This window comes from Poecilia reticulata, chromosome 9 (assembly GCF_904066995.2).
Source record: "Poecilia reticulata chromosome 9, P_reticulata-male-v2, whole genome shotgun sequence".
Taxonomy (NCBI): domain Eukaryota; kingdom Metazoa; phylum Chordata; class Actinopteri; order Cyprinodontiformes; family Poeciliidae; genus Poecilia; species Poecilia reticulata.
In genome coordinates this window covers 20,099,420-20,120,872 of record NC_088838.1, presented here as the reverse complement: position 1 = coordinate 20,120,872, position 21,453 = coordinate 20,099,420, and the positions used below count along the sequence as shown (strand labels likewise).

The window sequence follows — 21,453 nt, the reverse complement described above, 5'->3', positions numbered from 1 at the left end:
CCTTTAATACATTTTGAACTTTATACAAATGAACAACTTCATTAATCTTTTCTTTCTTGCAAATCAACCTGTCAACATTCTTATGTGTGTATTAAAGTGAAATTACATAAATTATGGACAATCAAATCTGGGGTTAATTTTTCAGCCATCCTTATGATCCTCAATGGTATTGTTGAATTGGATCAGCATCCCAGTCCGGCATTTTTTGATGACGAGTATTAAAGTCCTTGACAATAGTCAACCTCCAATTTCAATTTTGTATTTTATTTTAATTTTTTTGTATTGACAGTCTAGAAATTTTTCCTTGCGATCTCAGAAAGTCCTGCAGCAAATTCTTGGCTACATTCAGATTTATACAGTTGGTTTTTAAAACTACACAAACTCTAATTCTATCCTATAGCAATAAAAAAATGTTAAGATAATGTTTTTTTATTAAGTTGATGTCATCATGATCACCTTTTATGTTTTTTAATGACATATTTTGTCTATTTTGAATGTCTCACAACATTCATTTTCAAGTCACCAACAAATGAAAGACAACACTGAATATCATGTTACCAGTGGCGGAGCTAGACTTTTAAAGTTGGGGGGGCTAAGGGGGGGCCAGGACTACCTATCGGGGGGGGCAACATTTTAAATGTGTGTGTGCACAACTATATATATATATATATATATATATATATATATATATATATATATATATATATATATATATATATATACCTGGGAATACCACAAGCAAATGGCAACCTCGATGAGGTCACAAGGAAAGGAGCCACAGCCAAATACCTCCAACGAATAAGGCAAGTCCTGAGAAGCCAGCTCAATGGCAAGAACAAGATCCGTGCAATAAACAGCTATGCCTTACCAGTAATCAGATACCCTGCCGGAATAATTAGCTGGCCAATGGAAGAGATGAAGGCCACGGATGTTAAGACTAGGAAGCTACTAACCATGCATGGAGGGTTCCACCCCAAATCCAGCACCCTGAGACTGTACACGAGCCGTAAGGAAGGAGGCAGAGGACTAGTGAGTGTGAGAGCCACTGTCCAGGATGAAACATCCAAGATCCATAAATACATCAAGGACAAAGCCTCAACGGACGATGTGCTCAGCGAATGTCTCAGGCAATGGGGAACAGAAGACAAGGTGCTGGAAGTACCATCATGGGAGGACAAGCCCCTACATGGGATGTACCACCGACAAATAACTGAAGTGGCTGATGTCAGGAAAACCTACCAATGGCTGGAGAAAGCTGGACTCAAGGACAGCACAGAGGCTCTCATCCTGGCCGCCCAGGAACAGGCCCTAAACACCAGAGCAATAGAGGCTCAGATCTACCACACCAGAGAAGACCCAAGGTGTAGGTTGTGCAAGGAGGCCCCTGAGACAGTCCAGCACATAATAGCAGGGTGCAAGATGCTGGCAGGGAAAGCGTACATGGAACGACATAACCAAGTGGCGGGCATAGTGTACAGGAACATCTGTGCAGAATATGGACTGGAAGCCCCGAGATCAAAGTGGGGAACACCCCCAAAAGTGGTGGAGAATGACCGAGCTAAGATCCTGTGGGACTTCCAGATCCAGACAGACAAGATGGTAATGGCGAACCAACCGGACATTGTGGTGGTGGATAAAGAACAGAGGAAAGCCGTTGTGGTGGATGTAGCAATACCAAGTGACTACAACATCAGGAAAAAGGAGCATGAGAAATTGGAGAAATACCAGGGCCTCAGGGAGGAACTGGAAAAGACCTGGAAGGTGAAGACCACAGTGGTGCCTGTGGTCATCGGGGCCCTCGGGGCAGTCACCCCCAAACTGGAGCAGTGGCTCAAACAGATCCCAGGAACAACATCAGACATCTCAGTCCAGAAATGTGCAGTTCTAGGCACAGCCAAGATACTGCGCAGAACCCTCAAGCTCCCAGGCCTCTGGTAGAGGACCCGAGCTCAGAGGATGAAACAGACCACCCGCGGAGGGTGAGAAGGGATTTTTTATATATATATGTATATATATATATATAACATTTTTAAAAATAACCAAACTGAATATTTGGTTAATTTTTAAGCCCCTCTGTCATTTGACATCTTATAATTAACACATTTGACTGGCGCACATGGAGACATGATAGACTTTATGCAAAGAGTTAATCGCAGAGGAAACTAAAATCAATCAAATAAAAGATCCTTTCTGAATATCATCTCATGGACACTGAACTAAATGCGTCTTTCTGACCGGGAGCTGACAGCGTGTTGAAGAGTTATGGACACCTTGGTTAGGAAGCTCTGTTTGGACAGGTCATTTGACGGGTAACAATAGTTCGGGTCGGACCAGAATTATTTGCCTGATGGTGGTTCGGGCTTCTGATGAGTTTACATTTAATGAGTTTGGAGCACACAGAGAAAAACTAAAAAGAATTTTATGATCTACTTATTATAGTTTAAGTAGAGGAATAACAGCTGACTGTTGAGAGAGGAAAGAAATTAAAGTGCAGATCCGTTAAACAGAAACAAGCGCAGAGCGCTGGGCAATAAATGCGCGTAAATGCTCACACATGAGATGCCAAACGCCAAATATACAATCTATAGTTACACTGCTTACGTTAATGATGTTTTAAAAACAAAACCAGTAAAAACTTAACTGAGTTAATATGTCAGATTACCTCCTCACCTCGTCTTGATAAGAACAGAGAGCAGTTCGCTGGTTTCTGTCCAGACTGTGATCAGCTGACCACTTGGTGCGCAGACAGTTTCAACTTTACGCACAGAGAACATTGTGGAGCTCATTATTAATCAGACTAAGAACAATATCAGTCAGAGAATCATCTCTGATCTGGTCGCTTTAACGGACCAGAGGCTTTGAAGCGCCTAGCGCAGCTGATCCGCTTCTGCTGGGTTTTTCTCCCGCAGAGGGAAGTGATGCGGGATCAGGAAACGATCAGAGTTCTGTCGTCTTCTAATCACGTCATTTCGTGAAATGTTACCTGATTTTAAAAACGTTCTCGCAGAGAAATAATAAATGTTTCGTTTGATGACTACAAATTGGAAATAAAATGATTTTTTTTTTTTTGACAGACAACAAAAAAACTCCAGCGCCACCTCTGCTCCAAACTACGAACATTGTCGGCACCTCTTCGGTTTTTTCTCTTTTTTGCAGAGGATCAATAAATAACTTATTGGTGTTTTACAACCACCAGGTATGAATCGCTTTAGCCTTTGAGTTGCATCACAACTGAAACATCCAGGAGAAGAATATCAGCTTGATGACATAAATAAATAGATTTTTATCGCGATACCAGCCTAGGCTGGTATCGCGCCTGATAAAAATCTATTTATTTATGTCATCACATGGACTTATATAAAGTTTTATACATTTTCTTTTCATATATTTATTATTGTTTTTCTTCTTTAGATATATTGACTTAGAATGATTCCAAATAATGTACAGGAATAACCTGGTGCCGTTACATGTCAATCATCAGGGGGGGCCACTGGGGGGACCAATCAGATGACAGGGGGGGCACTGGCCCCCCCTCTGGCTACGCCACTGCATGTTACATCCAACATATTTCAAGTAACCACTTTTGACTCTAGTAACACATATTTTTAAGGGCTGCAATTTCAATTTAATGAATAGAATCTTCTCAGGCCAGAGAACCTTTACAACCCTGGCAAGAACAATACAACGGAGTCATAACACACGCCAGTGAATTCACAATGTAGAGGACAGTGTAACCTATTGTTAAATGGTGCTATAATGGATTTTCCACAGAAGCTGTTAATCTCGTTATGTCTCCTCAGCCTTCCTCCCAGGATGGCTGCCTGGCCTCAATATGTTTGTTCCAAACGGTGGATTCCAAGGACTCACAAGAATGGAAGCAAAAAAAAAAATAGTTTAGTTTTATATTAGTAACTTTTCTCCTTACTTTATGTCAGTTAAATGCAATTTCATGGCTTTTATAATTACTGCCATAAAAGTGAAATCAAGTGAACATCAAAATGAGATTTATTGCTTCAGCTGCTGTTCTGACATTATCATCCGTGCAAAACTTTATAAATGCTTCTGCCACAAAAAAAAACAACAAAACAAAGCAAACAAAAATTGCAGACCACATCACCTCATTTTCTTTAATGAAGGACTGAGCATATTTAGCCATTGGCCGCATAGAGTCCCCACAACACTTTTGAGACAATGTCTCTTCAACACCAATCTAAAAGTCTGCTTTTTATCCACCTTTAAACACCAACAATCACAGAGAAACAATGTTGTCACCATGGTTACCTGATGTAATATCCTTGACTGTAGTGACTGTAGTCATTATAAATAGATATGATTATGGTAGTGCCCTAATTTATTCCTCATTCAGTTTGTCTCTTTAAAATAACATTATATACAAATATTTCAAATGTCTTGTTTTTTTATATAATTTTTTGTGCTACTTGGATTTCTGTAATTGATCTAAAATATATTTATATGCATTTCCAAGAATGTTAGAAAAACATTTTCTATCCAAATTTGATTGGAGCTACTGTCTTTTCAAACATTTCCTTAATATGTGTGCACATATGAACACACTGTGTGCCTATACAGTTGCATATATCTCTCTAAGCTGCTGTTCAGTGTCAAACTGATTCTGACCAACATTTACCTTCTTTTACACAATCGCACATCTGCATAGTGTTTTTTTACTCCCTAGTAAATTGCTTGGTTTCCACTGCTTTGCTCCTTGTCCTCTAGTTATTTCATTTAAGAACTTTGGGCTTGTTCATTAATCACAGCCAGAGTGTAGCAGAGACTGAATAAACATCTTTAAGATCAAAACATTTATTTGGTAAAGAAGTTAATTGGATCTGATTTTACAATTATTCTTTTCCAGAACATGAAACTGAAATGCCTTTTGTTGCCAGCTTCAGGGTTAAAAAAACAACAATGAAAGCTGAAAATGAACATTTTGCTATTTGGGATGATGAATTGTGAGGGAAATATTGCCTCGCTGTTAACATGTTATTGATGGATACATCCATGTGGGATGGCATTTTGTCTGCTCTGCTTCAGTGTCCTGCACCTCTTTAATCTTTTACTTAATTTTTTTCTGCCGAGTCTCTTTTCCTCTTACATCCATCTCACTCACCTCGGTATTTTCCCTACTTCATCTTTTTAATCTGTCTGGGCCTCTCCATCTATAAATATTTAGCTTTTTTTCTTTTGCTAGGAAATAAAAAATAGTGTAGCTATAACACAGTTGTGAGACAGAAAGTCTTCTTGTCTTCTTTGTCACTTAGTGTATTTTGAAACCAGGAATTGTTCAAGGCACTCAGACCCATCATTGTGCCTATAAACCAAACAACATTGGAACCTTTTAGAAAAGTCTGTGCTAAAAAAAAAGTAATACGTCTTAAAAATCTAATGTCGCTGTAAGCATTTTAGCAAGTTTATCTGTCAAAACAGACTCCAAATAGGCTTGGAGTCTAAATATTTTAACTGACTGCAACAAATTAAATGTTTTTTAGACCAAATATTCTCTTTTGCCCCAAACTGGAATAGCCTGATGTTTAAAATAGATGTTTTTGACTTATCTAGAAAGTTAACAGGCCAGCCTAAAAAGTAGTTGTTTGTCAGAAAGCTGACCAATAAGTTGATTATAACCATAAATTAAATTCTGTGTTATTTTGTTGATAGGAGAACCTTTTTTGGAGTGTGTCACTATAATAATCAGCCTTCAGAAAGAGGCCAAACCATTCATCACTTAAAAGCTCAGCTTGCTGGGAATTAGCCAATAAACACCAGAATTATAAACATAAACCTCTTAACCCAGAGAGACTAATTGTACCACAGATCTCTCCGAGATGAGTTCAGGAAGCCGGTCACAGGCTCCATCCATTCATCCATTTTCTTTACACCCTTGTCCCTCAGTGGGGTCGGGAGGGTTCTGGTCACAGGCTTTTTTTTTATTTTTATAAAAAGTCCTTAAGGTAATTATGATAAAAACACCATTGTCAAAGAGGATAATTTCTTTGACTTATGAATTCATGGATGGCAGAAAAATTCATTTTATTTATCAAAACTTCACCTTTAAGATGGCTGAGTATTCATATTCATATTTATCTGAACAATAAATGACAACAACATAGTAATGACGTTTTCAGGACCAACATAATGATGGAATCCATCCGTCCGTCCGTCCGTCCATCATGCATCCATTAAAACAGTAGATGGAAATTTTGCCTCATTAATGAGATATCAAAAGACAAATGAGTTACAATTAGTAACTTTCTTTCACAACTGTAACTCTGTAATGACCATTTTTTACAATGTAAAATACAAGCTGTCCAGACAAAGGATATACACTGAAGAAAACATTCCTGAGTTTCTGATCAAAACTTCATCACTGATTCAGTATTAGGTTATGCTGTTACTATGCCGTTACCTCTTATAATGTGCTGTAGTTTTCTTTGCTTATCTATCTTTTATCAACTCCACTGTGTAAGTGTGCATACTGCTATTCTTTGTCACAGCCAAGAGGCTTAAATCAAACACAATGGGAAAGCTGAGACTCCAAACCTCTACAAACAGACTGAGATTATACAAATTTCCACTTTTGATTTTTACAATAATTTGTTGAACTGTGTTTGATATTAAAATTAAAACTACTTTTATCTATGAAACCTCTCTATCAACCTAATTAAAATCAAATGTTTCAATTTGGAAACAATCATTTAAGCAACACAACTGACTGCTGATACCATTAAACGTATAACTTAAATATCAAGTCTATGCAATGCAAACTAACCACTTTTATTTTATAATATTGCTTCCTTAAGCCAAAGTACCTCTTACGTCTCATGACTTGCTCCTTCCTCTGGCCTCCTCTCCACCATCAGAGGAGGTGGTGGAGTCTTCTTTTCTAAAAAAGAAGACTGGAATTCTTTTTTAGAATTCCAGTCTAAAAAAGAGACTGGAATTCTCTTTTTTAGTTTATTTTAATAAAAAAAGTGAAGCACTAATGTTTAAAATAGAATGAGCATTTGTGTGTACTAGTCATAGGTACAGCACTATGAGGGGAAAACTTTGAACTGGACCTTTTGTGACTTGGTTCAAATTAATCCTGAGGTGGTTAGTCAAAACACTCCCTGGAAACAGGTCAAATGTCCTGAATTAAAAGCCCACACATGTACCCAGTGGCATTCTTTTTTCTTCCCTTCTCTCTCACTGTTTTTAATACAAACAAATTTAATCAATGTTATGGCTGCACCCTCGTTACTTGGTTCTTTCAGCTCTATGAATCTAAGAGTGGTGGTGAGGGATGTTGCGTGTGTTGGGCTAATATGACTATAAAAGGCTTGGGGGCTGCAGAGCCTCTACACTAATCCGGCGGCGCAGCATGTTTTATTGGCCGTGCCTGTCTGTCTTTCTTCTCTATGTGTGTGAGTGTAGATTTATGTGTTTGTGTGTAAGAATGTTTCTGTGTGTAGTACAGACAATAATACAGGTTAATTTACTCTACATCCCTTGAGTGCCTTACTTACTACAGATAAAAATGTTTTCTTTTAGGAACACAAAGTTCAACATTAAGACTTCATAGGCACCAATTAGACCAAAGCTGATTTTTACAGGTGTGTTCACGAAGCAGCACTTGTGGTCCTTTGTCGTGGAGTTGAAGGAAACACATTCATTCATTCACATTTGGACACGTCTAAGGAAACAGTGTGACCAAGAATGGTTAGAGCTGCATCTTCAAGTTCTGTCTCTTGGGAAGTGACTTACACTGTTTCTCTATCATGAACACAAAAGACCCAAAATTGAAACAGCCACTGTACTTGATTTCTTATTTAACTCTATAGAAGCACTTCAGTTTTGCTTGTTTGATTGCAGTCCATCATCACTAACAAGAACAATCAATTTTCTTGATGATGGTATGGTTTTTCAACACAGCTATAATTTTCAGCTCATCTGTAAGTATGGATCTAAATATTAAATGACAACAGTGATACTTCTATTTGAACTGTTTTAAATTAGCCATTTACCTCCAAGGTATTTTTGTACTAATTAAAGTCTGTCTAAATATTTTGAATGTACTGAAAGCATTGACAGGAAGATATTAGAGGTTTATTTTTACTTTATTAAGCCTGTAAACCTGACAGCCATCAACTCTTGTTTCCCCACATTGTTTGTTCCAAAAATGTTGACATAATGGCTTTTTTATGAGTGATTAATTACTTAGCTTCATCTGTACAGCAAAGTAACAGTTCAGGGTGTCTGTTGCCTCAGGCATTTTCTTACACAAGCAGGCACATTATGAAACACAGATGTTTAATTACTGGTGCTTCATTTGCAGTTACAGACATCCTGAATTAGATTGAAACACTTACGCCTCACTTCCCACACACACACATAAATATTTTTTTTCTATCTTCACAAAGACTTTGCATCGAGTTCCAGTAATTTTTCACTCACTTCTACAGCCTAACCCTGACCTTTACTCTAAACATATCCATTACCAGCACAACCATAAAAAGAACCCAAATGCAGAGAGGCTGAGGAAGTGAGTAGCTTTGAAGATTTAATAAAAAAAATTAAAATATGAACACAGACTTACCGGGAAAAAACAAACCAAAAACATGGGCACACAGGTGCCCATAGAGAGAACACAAAACAAAAGAACCAACCAAACATAAAGAACCAACAAAAGCACTAGTCACATGACCAGGAAAATAGGATCTAACAAGAATTAACAGGAGGAGCCAGCAAGGAGAGGCTGAGAAAGAGTAGTATATACACTGGAGAGCTTGATTACTTGAACAAGGACCAAATTGTTAATTAGAAACAGGCTGCAGGTGTGAGGGGACAGAGAGAGAGAAAATGGCACAGGGGGTGAGGGAGAGTACACAACAGGGGGACTAAGAGTAAAAAGGAATAACTAGACACAACTAGAATCACTAAATAAGGACTGAACTAAAGCAAAACAGAAACAAGGCTAATCTCATCAAAAAACCAGGGTTTTGGGACCCATAAGGAGCACTTGGTCCTCACAGCATATGTGGGGAAAGGAAAATGGTCCTTGCAATGTATCATCTACAAGGCCACACTCACATTGTGAAACTCAAACAGAATGTTGGTAAAAAATCCAACATTCATTATTATTTCCACTATGTACTTTAATACTGACTATAAATATGCATCATGGATTACAGATTCCCCTTAATGTCTAAAACAAACTGATCATATCTACAGGTGACAACAGCAATAGTCACATCACTTGAAAATCCTGAAGATGTGTTAAATGTAACTTGAGGATTCTGTGTTTCCACAGCTGTCGGATGGTGGGAAAGCAGCTAAAGGTGGTGTTGCAGTCGGAGACACGGTTCTCTCCATCGACGGTGTTTCCACTGAGGGCATGAACCACCTTGAGGCCCAAAACAAAATCAAGAACTGCACCGGGAACCTTAGTCTCACTCTGCAGAAGTAAGCAATGACCCCAGGCTTGTTTGTTTCTCTGATAAAAAACAATTTATGTTACTGCAGTTATGTACAAAAATGACAGATTGTCTTTGTCTCCACGAAATACACAGGCTGACCAAGAATACTTTTAAAGTCAAAGAAAAATTACATTTTTCTGTAACAAATTTAAATACCTTCCTGTTAAACTCCGAGCATCCCCATCCAGGCAGTCAATCACTGTTGTTGCAGTAGTGAGTTCTTGTTAGTTTTCACACACACTGACACCATTAGTTCTGTTCAAACTATTCATTCCCTGATGGAAAGAAAAATAACTAAAACAACAAGAACAGAATCTAACACGTGGATGACCAACTTTTCCCGAAAGTCTAATTCTAAACTGGAATCCTCCACTGTGTCTATGATTTATCACAAGCATTTCTGCTAAAGAGTGTGTATGTGTGGCTTCATCTAGGCTCTCATGTGGTTTCAATTGTCTAGTTCTCTGGCAGCAAAAGTAGACGTGTGTGTTTTTACTTAAACACTGTGAGATGTTCAAGGCTGCAACACATTCCCTTCATAAAAGAATGAAGAGCATTAAAGTAACCAGCCCATTAAAAGCATAGCATATATTATTGTAGAAAAATCTTATGAACTACACAGTTTCCTTTTTGTGTGTCTTTTCTTGTCTGAAATTCTCTTCTGAGAATTTCTCTCCCTCTTCTGAGTTTCCCGTTTCATTCACCCCCTCCACATTTCAGCCAGACTGAGCACGTCTTCTAATCTGCATCCAAACAATGCCAAAATGAAGATGTTGACATTCGGCCTAATGGCAAAAAATGTCTGCTGCAGTAAACATAGCTTTGCCTTTTATAAACCAGTGTCAGTGTGGGGCTTTCTCTTGGAGTAAATCATTGTGAATGAAAGATTTTTCATGAAATTCATTGAATTTCTTTCTTCAATGAAAGAAAACTTAGATGAAATTCAAAATGACCAACAAATTGCTTTTTGATGTGAGATTTTCTTTTTTGATGGCTAGCTGTTTTTAAACTCATGATGATGGATATATTGTCTTATGAGAAACATGGGGAACGTACAGTGAAAAATTACATAATTTTTTCATATTACTACCACAAGTTTGAATGAATTTTATTGTTATTGCACAAAAGTAGAGCATTATAGTGAAAGCGATATAAAATGATATCATTTCTTGCCCCCAAAATTTCCTGAAAAGTAAATCCAGTGATACCGTTGTCTTCAAAAGTAACTTATTAGAAAATAAAATGTACTTTTGAGTAATTTCGTCTCAGCATATCAACAGATGGGCTGTGGAGGGGAGGTTGCTTAATAAAACTATATTTGTAATGTAAACTATTACAATGGATGTTACTCTCATGAAAACTAAAATGTTTTCACAGTGAGGCACCACTTGTATTCTTGCATGTATGAAACAATATTTCAGATAGAGTGGTTGTATGAGTTCAAAACTTAAATAGCTTGTGTCATGTTTCACTCTAAAAAACAATTTTTAGCCAGACTCCCAAATAAGTCTAACCCAATGTAAGACGGGTTAAACAAAATATGTTCTGTGACCTTGGCTTACGGTAAAAACACATTTGACGTTTCTACATATGCATATAGAATTTCTTACTCTAGAGATATAGATGAAACAGTTTACCAGCTAAACTTACAATTAGAGGTATTAGAACCATAATCATAAAGATTACAATGCTTTTTATTCATTATTTTAACTCTATAAAGTCAAAATGACTAATATATTTTTAAAGATTTGATTTACACTTTATTTATAAGTGTATCCGTTTCTGGGTTTTTATTTAGTTTGTTGTTTGGCCCTCATTTGTGCTTTGATGGACACTTTGTGTATTCAGACAGTGTCACACTGGGGTCAACATCTGGGCTTTATTGAGTTTAAACAGTGGAACAAACCTCCTCATCCCGTTGTCTCTTTTAGTTTTTATGGGAGTCACTGTGTTCTCTTTTTACTTCTCCTTTCCACCAGCACATTTTGATTGGGTTTGTCAGAGGGTCACATAGCAAATGGAATGATAACAGTGAACAGACAGAGAGAAAAGTTAACGATCAATGTGTCTCCTGAATGTCTTTAAAAGTAGATAGCTTATTTATTTTCTAAAGGGTTAATTAGAGAACTGATGGATGACAGATGTGTAAAGGACAAGATATAAAAAAACACAAAAGTAAAATGGAACCATTTAACTAAATGAGAATAATGTGTACTGGCTAATGAAAAACAATTTAAAGTGGGGCAAATGATCTTCGAAACTGATCTACCTCCATCAAGTAAAAATCTGGAAAAGAGATGAAATGTATTAGTTCAAGACACTGCAGTGCGTGGTAGTAGATTTACTCACAGTCCAATTCTTATTGAACCATCTGAGAGACCAGCTTTATTTCTAAAGAAATATGAAATGTATCATAATATAAAATTTGTTGTGCTTATCAAATGAGATGTGTAAAATACCCAGAATGTCTGACCCAAGCCATACAGTTCTTTCCCTTCAGACTTCCAATTTGTTTGGCAAAGAAAGTTAGAAAGAAATTGTCTAAAAAAGTATTTTGTTATATTTTTAGTATTTAGCTATTAGAAAATATTTTTATAATAACTGACATGCGCAAGTTTTTGTTCTGATTTAACGATGCTCTGCTCTGGAGAACCCGAACAACTCTGTAAGTTTGTTTTTTGTTTTCACGACATGATCTATTAGAACCAAAACCAGAACTCGCTACGACGAGCTGAATAATAGAGCAGAAAATGTCCAAAGAGCTAGCAAAGAAACCACAGGCATATTTAAAGAATAGACGCCTCATGGACAGCTCTGGCCTATTGTCGGTGACATCACGTAGAGCTGCCATCTTGGAGTGGCCCGCTCCACTCGGTGCTGTTAGAATCGCTAAATACTTAACAGATTATACATATATATATATAATCTGATATGAAACCATCTAAATAGCTCTCATTACTATTACAATTATTCCATTTAGATGTACACCAAAGCATTAAACTGTTCACTTCTTCCAATTATTCTATTCCTCAACAAAACCACCTTTGTATTTTGCTGTAATGTGTTTCAGCCATTAGTGCCTGGCTGAATGCTTTATTCCCTGTGGTGAAGTCTTTCTGAAGTCTCTGACTGTTTAACAGGTCTCTCTGTGTAGGTGTTTTGATTCTTGTTTGATAACAATGGGACAGCCATAAGGTTCAGGGTGATAGCTTGTACAAACCAAGTGAATACCAAGATTGTTTGTATGATAAAGAACCATAGCATGGAGTAAGATTAGTCTCATTGATATATGTATGATTATTGAACAGGAAACTACACACACACAAAAGGGTGAAAGCAACCTTTTGTTTTATTCTTCTGGGTCCATTTCTCTTTTATAATTTTGGAGTGTTGTGGCTATTGCAAAGGAACCCCACAGTGTAATTGCTGTTTTTGGCAAGCCTTTTCTTTAGCATTAGGTTCAAAGTTGTGAAGTCTAAGTTTACATGCACACAACATGTTTATTCAAAACCTGTAAAGATGAACTGTCCCTGATCTGCCCCTGTCTATTCATCAATCAGTAGAAGTGGAAATATCCCAAACAGCTGAGAGTTTCTTGAGGTTAGGTCTGCAGTACAGCAAGGCAGGAGGTGTATTTGGCACCGACGTTAACACTACATATAAAAACTAAGTCTGGAAGTATCTCTGCCATTCTTTCCAAAATTGTAATGATATTTGGAGCAACGATGGCTAAGGAGGTCAGAGTTTGAAATGCCCCAGGGCAACTTTTACTAAACTGTAATTGTGTTAGCCATCCTAGCACCGAGTACCGTGTATAAGTCCTAGGCACATTCAAACCCTCAAAACCATGAATGCCTGACTTACCCAGCCTTGCAAGAACAATAGCCATCAGTGATCTTGTCCACCGCTATATTTATGCTGAGGGTCTGAGGATCTGCTGTTTTCCTCATTGACTGGTAGCATTTAGCTGCAACTTGCACAATGTTAGAGGTATCGCGTGGCTAAAACATCTTGATGTTGTCCATAAAAGATGACATGAACTTGTTGGTTCCCTTGTCCATTGTCGTGGCTGATATTTTGTGAAAATCCGGCAGAAATGCTAAACTAATCGACTCAGAAATACTCTGCAGAGTTAGTCGAAACAAAAAATCCCATAGAAGCTAAGCTCTGCGAGGAGGCTAATGTGAGACATAAAGTCACGTGGGACTTTCGAGGGGCGTTTCTGGGCGGAGCTTGGTGAGGTCCATTGTTTATGGCTCTGATTCTCATTTGGGGAAGTTCATGGTTATGAAATATGAATGACCACCATGCCTGTTCAAAGCAAAGCAACTCTGAGCAGTCTCGTCCAGATAAATAATGTTTGTCTGACTTGCATAACTTCATTTCATAGCTTTGAAATATAAGTAGATTATATCTGGTTGAAAGGAGCTACAAAGTGTCCTAAAGTCAGGAATGTATTGACACATGAAGCATCCTATGGGAGCTGGTTCCTTATTGGTTCCAAGAAAAAACAAAATCATCATCTCTAAAATAACAAAAGCATGAAATGGCTTTCTTGCTTAAATGTATTGAAGTGTTTCACAGGAAGTGTAATCTGCTGTCAAGCTCACCTCAGCTTCATAAATTTTGTTTTACAAATTCTTACCAGTCATAGAAAAGGGTAATAGAGAAACTGAACATTTGGTACTGACTGCTAAACTGCTCAAACCCAAGCAGCTGCAGAGTTATTTTAAGTTCTGAAGTGGAAGTAACGACAGACGTGGGGTGTGGCGAGGGAGGTTTACAGAGTTGAGGTATACGATTTCAGTTTGTTTATGTTGGAGTTTATGTTTCTGGCTTGTGCATTATATAATGATGTATAACAGTACTGCAAAGCTTAACCGTCTAAATACAGAAAACAGAACAAAACAAAACAGTGTAGGCATTACACTCTGGTTGAGGAGCATCGGTTTGAAGTAAAGACCAACATGTTGGTCAAAATTTTATACCCAAAGGCAGCCTCAGTTTGCCACTAGAGATATTTGCATCAGCACCATTGTCAGATTTTTTTTAATAGAGACTTTCTGTGCATCTAGAATGTAGTTTCTCATAAGAAACATGAGAAAGCATAAGTTACATAACTGGCTGTTTGATTTATGGAAGGAGTAATTTGGTTACCTGGTTGTAGGTAACACTGATACTTTAATAAAATGACATATAGCCTATTTTTAAACCCCCATTGAAACTGGACCCACTTTGCTTACTTCAAAATGAGCTGCAAGTACACGAGCAGCAGATTGGAATAAGTCTCAGAAAAATAAATATTTGCACAGTTGCATTTATATTGTACCTGTTGGCAAACATTATTGAAAAAAATAACTAAGTATAGTATGCCTTTATGTATGCATACTATGTTGTTAATGTAGACATGTTGACATTGACAGTATTGCTGTTTGTAGAGTAAAAAAGACACATTAATCTCTGTAAAAATACAGTTAAGAAGCTTATTTATGTTCCACTCACTGTTAAGTTGTATAACATCTAAAGCTGCTAAAATCTGCAGCTCTTTGCAAATCTTCTGTACTTATCGGTCCCCTCTGTGCAGCTGCCATTGTCAGTTATTTGGTTGTGATAGTAGCCAAAGATGCTCCAAAGCCAAGAGTGTTACCCTGGGCCCACCTGTCTCTGTCTCTCACCGGTGTTTGGAAGTTGCCAAAGACCATCTAAAACGGTTGCTGTCGTCTTTGTCGGGACCCACTGAATCCACCGCTGATATCTTAATGCCAAGAGAACAGAAAGCACAGCTTCATACACCTGTTTCTGCATATCCTTTTTAAGTCAGTCACTTCTTGCCAAATAAAATACAAATCCTTGTAACACTATAGTCAGAGAAGTTAGTCCATAGGTTTTATGAAGCCAAGGACATTGTGTTAATATCATTGATCTTTGGATTTCTTTTTTTATTTCTTTCCTCTCTTTGCCAAATACATCTTACACTCAGCCAAAAGCACTCATCTTCATCCTTGCCAGGATTGTTGAATGATCCCCAGCAGTTTCTAGAGTCATCTGCTCCGTCTTAAAAGAAAGATAAGAAGCTATATTTCTTATTGTAAATGATGAGTATGTGCATTAAGTGAGTTTAGGAGGACAGCACTCATTGAAACCATAAGTTGTATTTTCTGTAGACTTGTTTAAAATCAGCATAATGACTCTTTGAGACACAGTGCATAATTGTTTTCCCAGACATGATTTGCCATCTTCTCTCATGGACCTAACGTTTAACTTCAGGAATTTCAGTTATCTACTCAGACTGTGCAGGACTTACCGAAAAACTTACCGAAAAGTAAGGATGTTAGGAATGTTTGGGAATTATTACAAAATAAGGCAAAGGTAGTGATGGCAAAGGTTAAAGCTTGACTTTAAATTCAGACTAAAGATTAACATTCAGATTAGTCAGTAGGAGGGAGTCGAGAGAAATATTGTTTACCCTACCCAGTTTTGTAAAAGTGCTTTTAGGTCTACATGTAATTAACAAACACATTTTTGACAAAAACTCCACTTTGAAATCCAACAGTTTGGGCAGCGTTCTGGCAGAGAGCAGTAACCAGCATCGTTACTGTAATGTGAACTATCATTTTCCCAAAAACGGTATAATTTTTTATTTTAAATCATTGTCTCAGTACTTGCAATTTCACTGATATGTAAAGCCTGGAAGTATCAGAGAACATTTCAAATGTGTTTGAGTCAAATGCAGACAAAGCAACGAAGCAGGGAATGTGTCAGACAGCGATTGATTCGGAATCAAAAGCAATACTGCTATGACTCCTAAATATTCATGATAAAAACAATGTCACGAGATTTTGCATGTATGTGGGTGCATGTCTAAGAGTTGCTAACTCTTATTGATAGCTACCTTCGTCAGCAGACCTCAGACCAGATGCTTGCTATCGGACACACTTCTTTCCCAGCTGTGGATCATCTTGATGTACACCGTCTTTGTACTGAGAAGTAACCCCAGATGGAGTCCAGTCCATTTCGCCTCTCTTTTTTCCTTTGATTTATGCACTTTGTAATTTCTGCTTTTGCTGTTTTAAAAATTACAGCAAGTTGCCAGACATAGAAGAAAAAGTACAACAGTAAATAATATGTTTCTTTCTTTTAAATTCATGATAAACAGGCTGTGGACATCTTATTATTCATTTGTTTGGCTTACTTACATTTCAAAATATGTGGATGATTTGATTTGGCCCCCTGAACTCTTCTGTTTTTCTCGTGCCATCTCATTATGTAGTTAGTTTGCCAAAGACGCAAAGAGTGCTTGTTCTGTGCAGAATCCAAATTTCTGGTAACAATCCTTTATCTGTAGCCTTAAATTTAAGGTGTTATCTGTTTTGTGTAATTCAAGCAATGTAATTTAGGAGACATGTTAAGTACGGCTGACAGTTTGACTTAGATGATCCCGCATTCAAGAAATCTCTCTGCTCCTTAAAGTGGGTATTTTTTTACTGAGACATTCGTTGTGCTTGTCAGGCAGCATTCTGGTTGCTTTAATGCAGAGTGCAGACATTTCTTGTTTAGACTGTCTGCCTGAATGGGCAGAAATGGATTCATTAGTTTATTCGGTTATACTTTAAATCTCACAGAGCTGGAAAAATGTGGATTTCTTAAAAGAGGTTAGATCAAGGATTAATTATAGCAATAGAAGCTTAAAACCCCGCACAGTAGTGTGTATAGCAAAAACACCCTTTTTTGTCTACATTTACAGTTTAACTGATTTTTGACCTCCACAGCAGAAACCCAGTGAACTGGGCCTAAGCAGAAGTTTAGTTTATTTTACACCTCCAAGTTTGCGCTTTCATTCACATACATATTGCTTTTTCCGGCTGAAATGTTGCTAGCTCCCTTTCCGCCCTTCTCCTGACTCCTGCTGTGTTGGGGTTTTGGGTTGTAGTGCTGACTAGCAAGCTGCTGGAAACATTACCTTCTTTCTCCTGCCTTTGGCAGGTTTTAGCTTAATGTGTCTGCTTCCTGTCATGATTTGTGTTTAAGACTCCTCTGGGTACCAGTTCGCTGCTGAGTGTTTTTGTTAGACAGTGAAATGTGCCAATTTGTTGCTATGTTACCGTACAAAGCAAAGTTGTGGCATTTTCTGTCACCTCATTAACTTCATGTAATTAACCTATAAATTCTAACAAGCCATGTTGTAACGTCAGTGGTTTACCTACAACTGAGGTATATCAGACGTGTGTAGACATATATAAACAACAGGTCAGGTCAGGGCATGTAGGCTACATATCTGTGTAATTTATCAAATAATGTACCATGTGGACAATGGGAGTGTTAAATAAAATCAGTCAAATCAAGTCAATGACTGAATAACTTAGTTACAAAAACATCCCTGAGTCAAATGTTTAAATCCAGTGCTGTATTCAAAGTGTCTCATAGGAAAGGTTATTTTTCTCACATATTCTCATGCTACACTAGGTATGATGAAAATCAAAAAATGGTTTAGTCCATTTTAAGAAAAATGTGAACCAATACGGTCAACTAAGATTCTGAAGTAAAAGCCACAATTAAAACAATCTCAACAAAACTTGACAGTGGAAGACTGGGGAAATGCTGTTTGGTCTGGTAGTTATTCAGTTAAGCTGCAGGATTCCTGTTATTGGTTGCAAATTTGGCATGAACCCATGTATATTTATTTGCTTGTAACATTGATTCAGACTAGTGCAATAGTGTCAGTATATTTTCTTGACACACTTTGGCCCACCCAGTAATCTCTTTACAAGGACAATGTACCCATTTTCTGATGGTTACTTCCAGCAGGCTAATGCACAATGTCACCGAGTTTATGTAATCTCAAACTGGTTTCCTTGAACAACACAATGAGTTCACTGTTGTCTAATGGGCTGTACAGTCACCAGACCTCAGTAGATTAGAGCACCTTTGGGTTGTGGAGATTCACACTATGTGCAGTAGACAAATCTGATGTAACTGTTTGATGCTATAATGTCAAGGTAGAGCAAAACTATTAAAGCAATATTACTATCACCTTGTTAAATTTACATGCTTCAATTACTTAGGGCAGTTCTAGAGATAAGGTGGTTTTCAACCCAATCCTAAAAAGGGTTAAGTGATCAAATGGCCAGTGAATATATGAAACCTGGCCATACATTAAAAACCCATTTGCTTTTTGTGAAAACAGAAAACTGGATTTTTGGTTTTCCCTAAAATATTACTAAACATTCCTGAACTCTTCATCGTCTATCTTTTCATCTTGTGAGCTCTACGTAGTCTTACACACACACAAAAAAAAAAAAGGCTTTGATGATCCTTTGCATTTAGAAACCAAAGCATTGTGGCTGTGATAGTTCAATACTGAACCGCTGCTTTTCCTCACGCCTATTTAAATGAGTAATGTTATTGGAGGGAAGCTGGTGCAGTTTAAACATGGACTTTTTCCTCTGTCTGGTCAGTGTTAGGTTAGACGTCCATGTGATGTCATTCTCAGAGAAAAGCCTGCAATGGCTTCTGCTAAGATAGTAGTGGAAGGTAGACAGATAAGGAATGTGCACAACATCACAAAACCCCACTTGTACTCTTGACAAATTGTTAAGCACTTGAAAAAAAAAAATCTTGTACCCATAATCCATTAGCATGAAATCGGAAAACCATTTTTGACGAGCTTGAGGGTTAATTTAAAAACCCATTTGACATTAACATAAAACATATTGCCACTGTGTATATTTAATTGCCTTAGTGTGCTAAAGTTTGTTTTTTCCGTTTAAAAGTTACAGTACGTATAAATTCACCAATTGAACTTCATATGCGAATAATTAGTAATATGTCATCACTAAAGATTGTTCTATTTTATTCTTTAGTAACGGCAGTCCAATACATGATACATTACATTATGGGTTGTTATTCAAGATTTAAAATCAAGAAAATTGAAAAAAATAAATAAATATTGGACCTAAACCAGATAAAAATATGAATAAAAGTTATATAATGCAAAATTATCCAAATAAAATATTACAGAACAGGAGCAAGAAAAAGGAATGGCCAAACTGTTTTAAAGCAGAAAACAAACCTGGTTAGACATACTGCGTGTCTTTGTGTGAGTTTGCATTCATTAAACGGATTTCCAGGCCAGATGCTATGGAGGGAATAAACTGTTCCTTGTAGTCTGTGTTATTGCACTCATCCAGTAAAATTTCCTGGGCTAACCTGTCACGGCTGAATTCACTGTCACCACACCCAGCACACCGCCTCACTGTATGTGTGCTTTTGTGTGAACGCACATTGACCGGCTTTTGTACGTTCACTCCCAGGAAAGAATCTGTCAAATAAACAGCAGGACGATTCTTTAAAGGTTTAATTTATCGTAGCCTACTATTTCCTGTGCTTAGCTTTCTAAAAAAACAAACAAACAAAAAAAAGTTTAATGAAAAGGAAGAACTTTGCATGAACATGTACAGCATGAAAAATGTTTGATTGCGTGTAATGTTATTTGGATACCTGATTGGGTCATTTGCGAAAATAATGAATTGCTCCTTGGGAGATAATCCACAACATACCAGCAGCATTTACATCTTAAAATGCATTATTTTATTTAAATATGCCTCCAATGTGCTATTTAACTTGTCCTTGATACTTTTTTTTTATGTTTTGTGCTCAACTTTCTACATAAGTTGCAATCAAGCCCAAAATTATTCTTATTTTAAAAAAATAATAATTTAGTATAATTTTTATTCAACCATAATGTTTGTTTCACAGCTGATACTGATGCACTCAACCTTTTCACATGCACATTCTCACCATGCAAATTTTTGCCCCACCTAACAGTGAGACAGCTCTCCGTTCAAAGGGTCCGGACATCCTGAACCTTTTCTTAACCTTGTACATTTAAAAAGCTGGTGGTGTGTCGAGGTACACGGGCCAAGTAACAACGTCTTCAACAAATATAACAAAATACATAGACAATCTGATAAAAAGCTAAATAAATTACATGTTCTTAAACATTTGGGCTTCTTAAAAAGCATTGAAGTAATATGGTTGCTTATATCTTTTTTTTCTCGAAATAAAGGAGGAGAAAATCCCTGAAGTTGTCAGAATTAAAATTTACAGCTCAGATCAAAATGAAAACAGTAATCAGCATTATCTAAAAACATCCCAATGTTCGCCAAAGGACAGATTTCTTGGGTAATGTTTCTGATGTAGTACAATTTCAAACTCAATTTGCTTTTGTGTAGTGTCGCCTCTAATCAGAAAATATTTATGAAACTCAATACTTAAATTGACACCGAAGGTCATGAGAATATCACTGTGGAAGACTGAGTTTTTTATGTAAAAAAAAATATACATTTGATACAAATTCTCAAAAGCAAGGAAAAGCCTTTGTGATAACATTAGACTCTGACTTGAATACCTCTTCCACTCTGGTGTATGACGGCAACATATTTCCATGCTGCTGTTTTCCTGTTATAGATGCTTTGTAATTGAGGCAGCAGCTCACTGGGGTGACAGAGTCATATTTATAATCCCTACTTGATACCCCAGTCTTCCCCTTCATACCTCATGTGCCATATATATTTTCATCCCACAACTTGTGCAAGTGAAGGCTGTCCACAGATAAATTGAGTACTAGGTAGACTATTTACAGCATCGTGTGTCCATGGAAACTTGCAGGGATAAAGGTGATGCAGTCTTAGTGAGGCCATATGAAATATAGGGTGTGCTCTGTCAGTCAGCAATGTATTTTAAGCTGCGCATTATTCTGCTTTTAGCCGAGCCTTTATGGCATACACTAATACATTGTCAAAGTGATGTATTCTCACCCCATTTACTTAACTTTGTCTCAACCACAAACTTCAATGTGTTTCATTAGGATTTTATTTGATAGAGCTAAATAAAATGGTGCATGCATGTAAACTGGGAAGAAAGGGACACATGGTTTTCAATGAAAAGTTGTGTGCCTATTTGTTCAGTGCCTTTTAGG

The 21,453-nt window shown here is 37.2% G+C and overlaps 1 protein-coding gene and 1 long non-coding RNA gene across 5 annotated transcripts in view; one reads left to right on the top strand and one right to left on the bottom strand.

Moving 5' to 3' along the window:
• LOC145552811 (uncharacterized) overlaps window positions 1-13,640 on the bottom strand; it is a 29,913-nt gene extending 16,273 nt beyond the window's left edge. Inside the window, exon 1 of the long non-coding RNA XR_014088932.1 lies at window positions 13,341-13,640. This is a non-coding gene — a long non-coding RNA (uncharacterized LOC145552811). The remainder of the gene's footprint in view (window positions 1-13,340) is intronic.
• pdlim5a (PDZ and LIM domain 5a) overlaps window positions 1-21,453 on the top strand; it is a 59,303-nt gene that overhangs the window by 9,509 nt on the left and 28,341 nt on the right. For all 4 annotated transcript variants that reach the window (XM_008418501.3, XM_008418505.3, XM_008418503.3 and 1 more), the window contains exon 3: window positions 9,311-9,462. In XM_008418501.3, coding sequence (XP_008416723.2) covers window positions 9,311-9,462 — 152 coding nt within the window. The remainder of the gene's footprint in view (window positions 1-9,310; window positions 9,463-21,453) is intronic.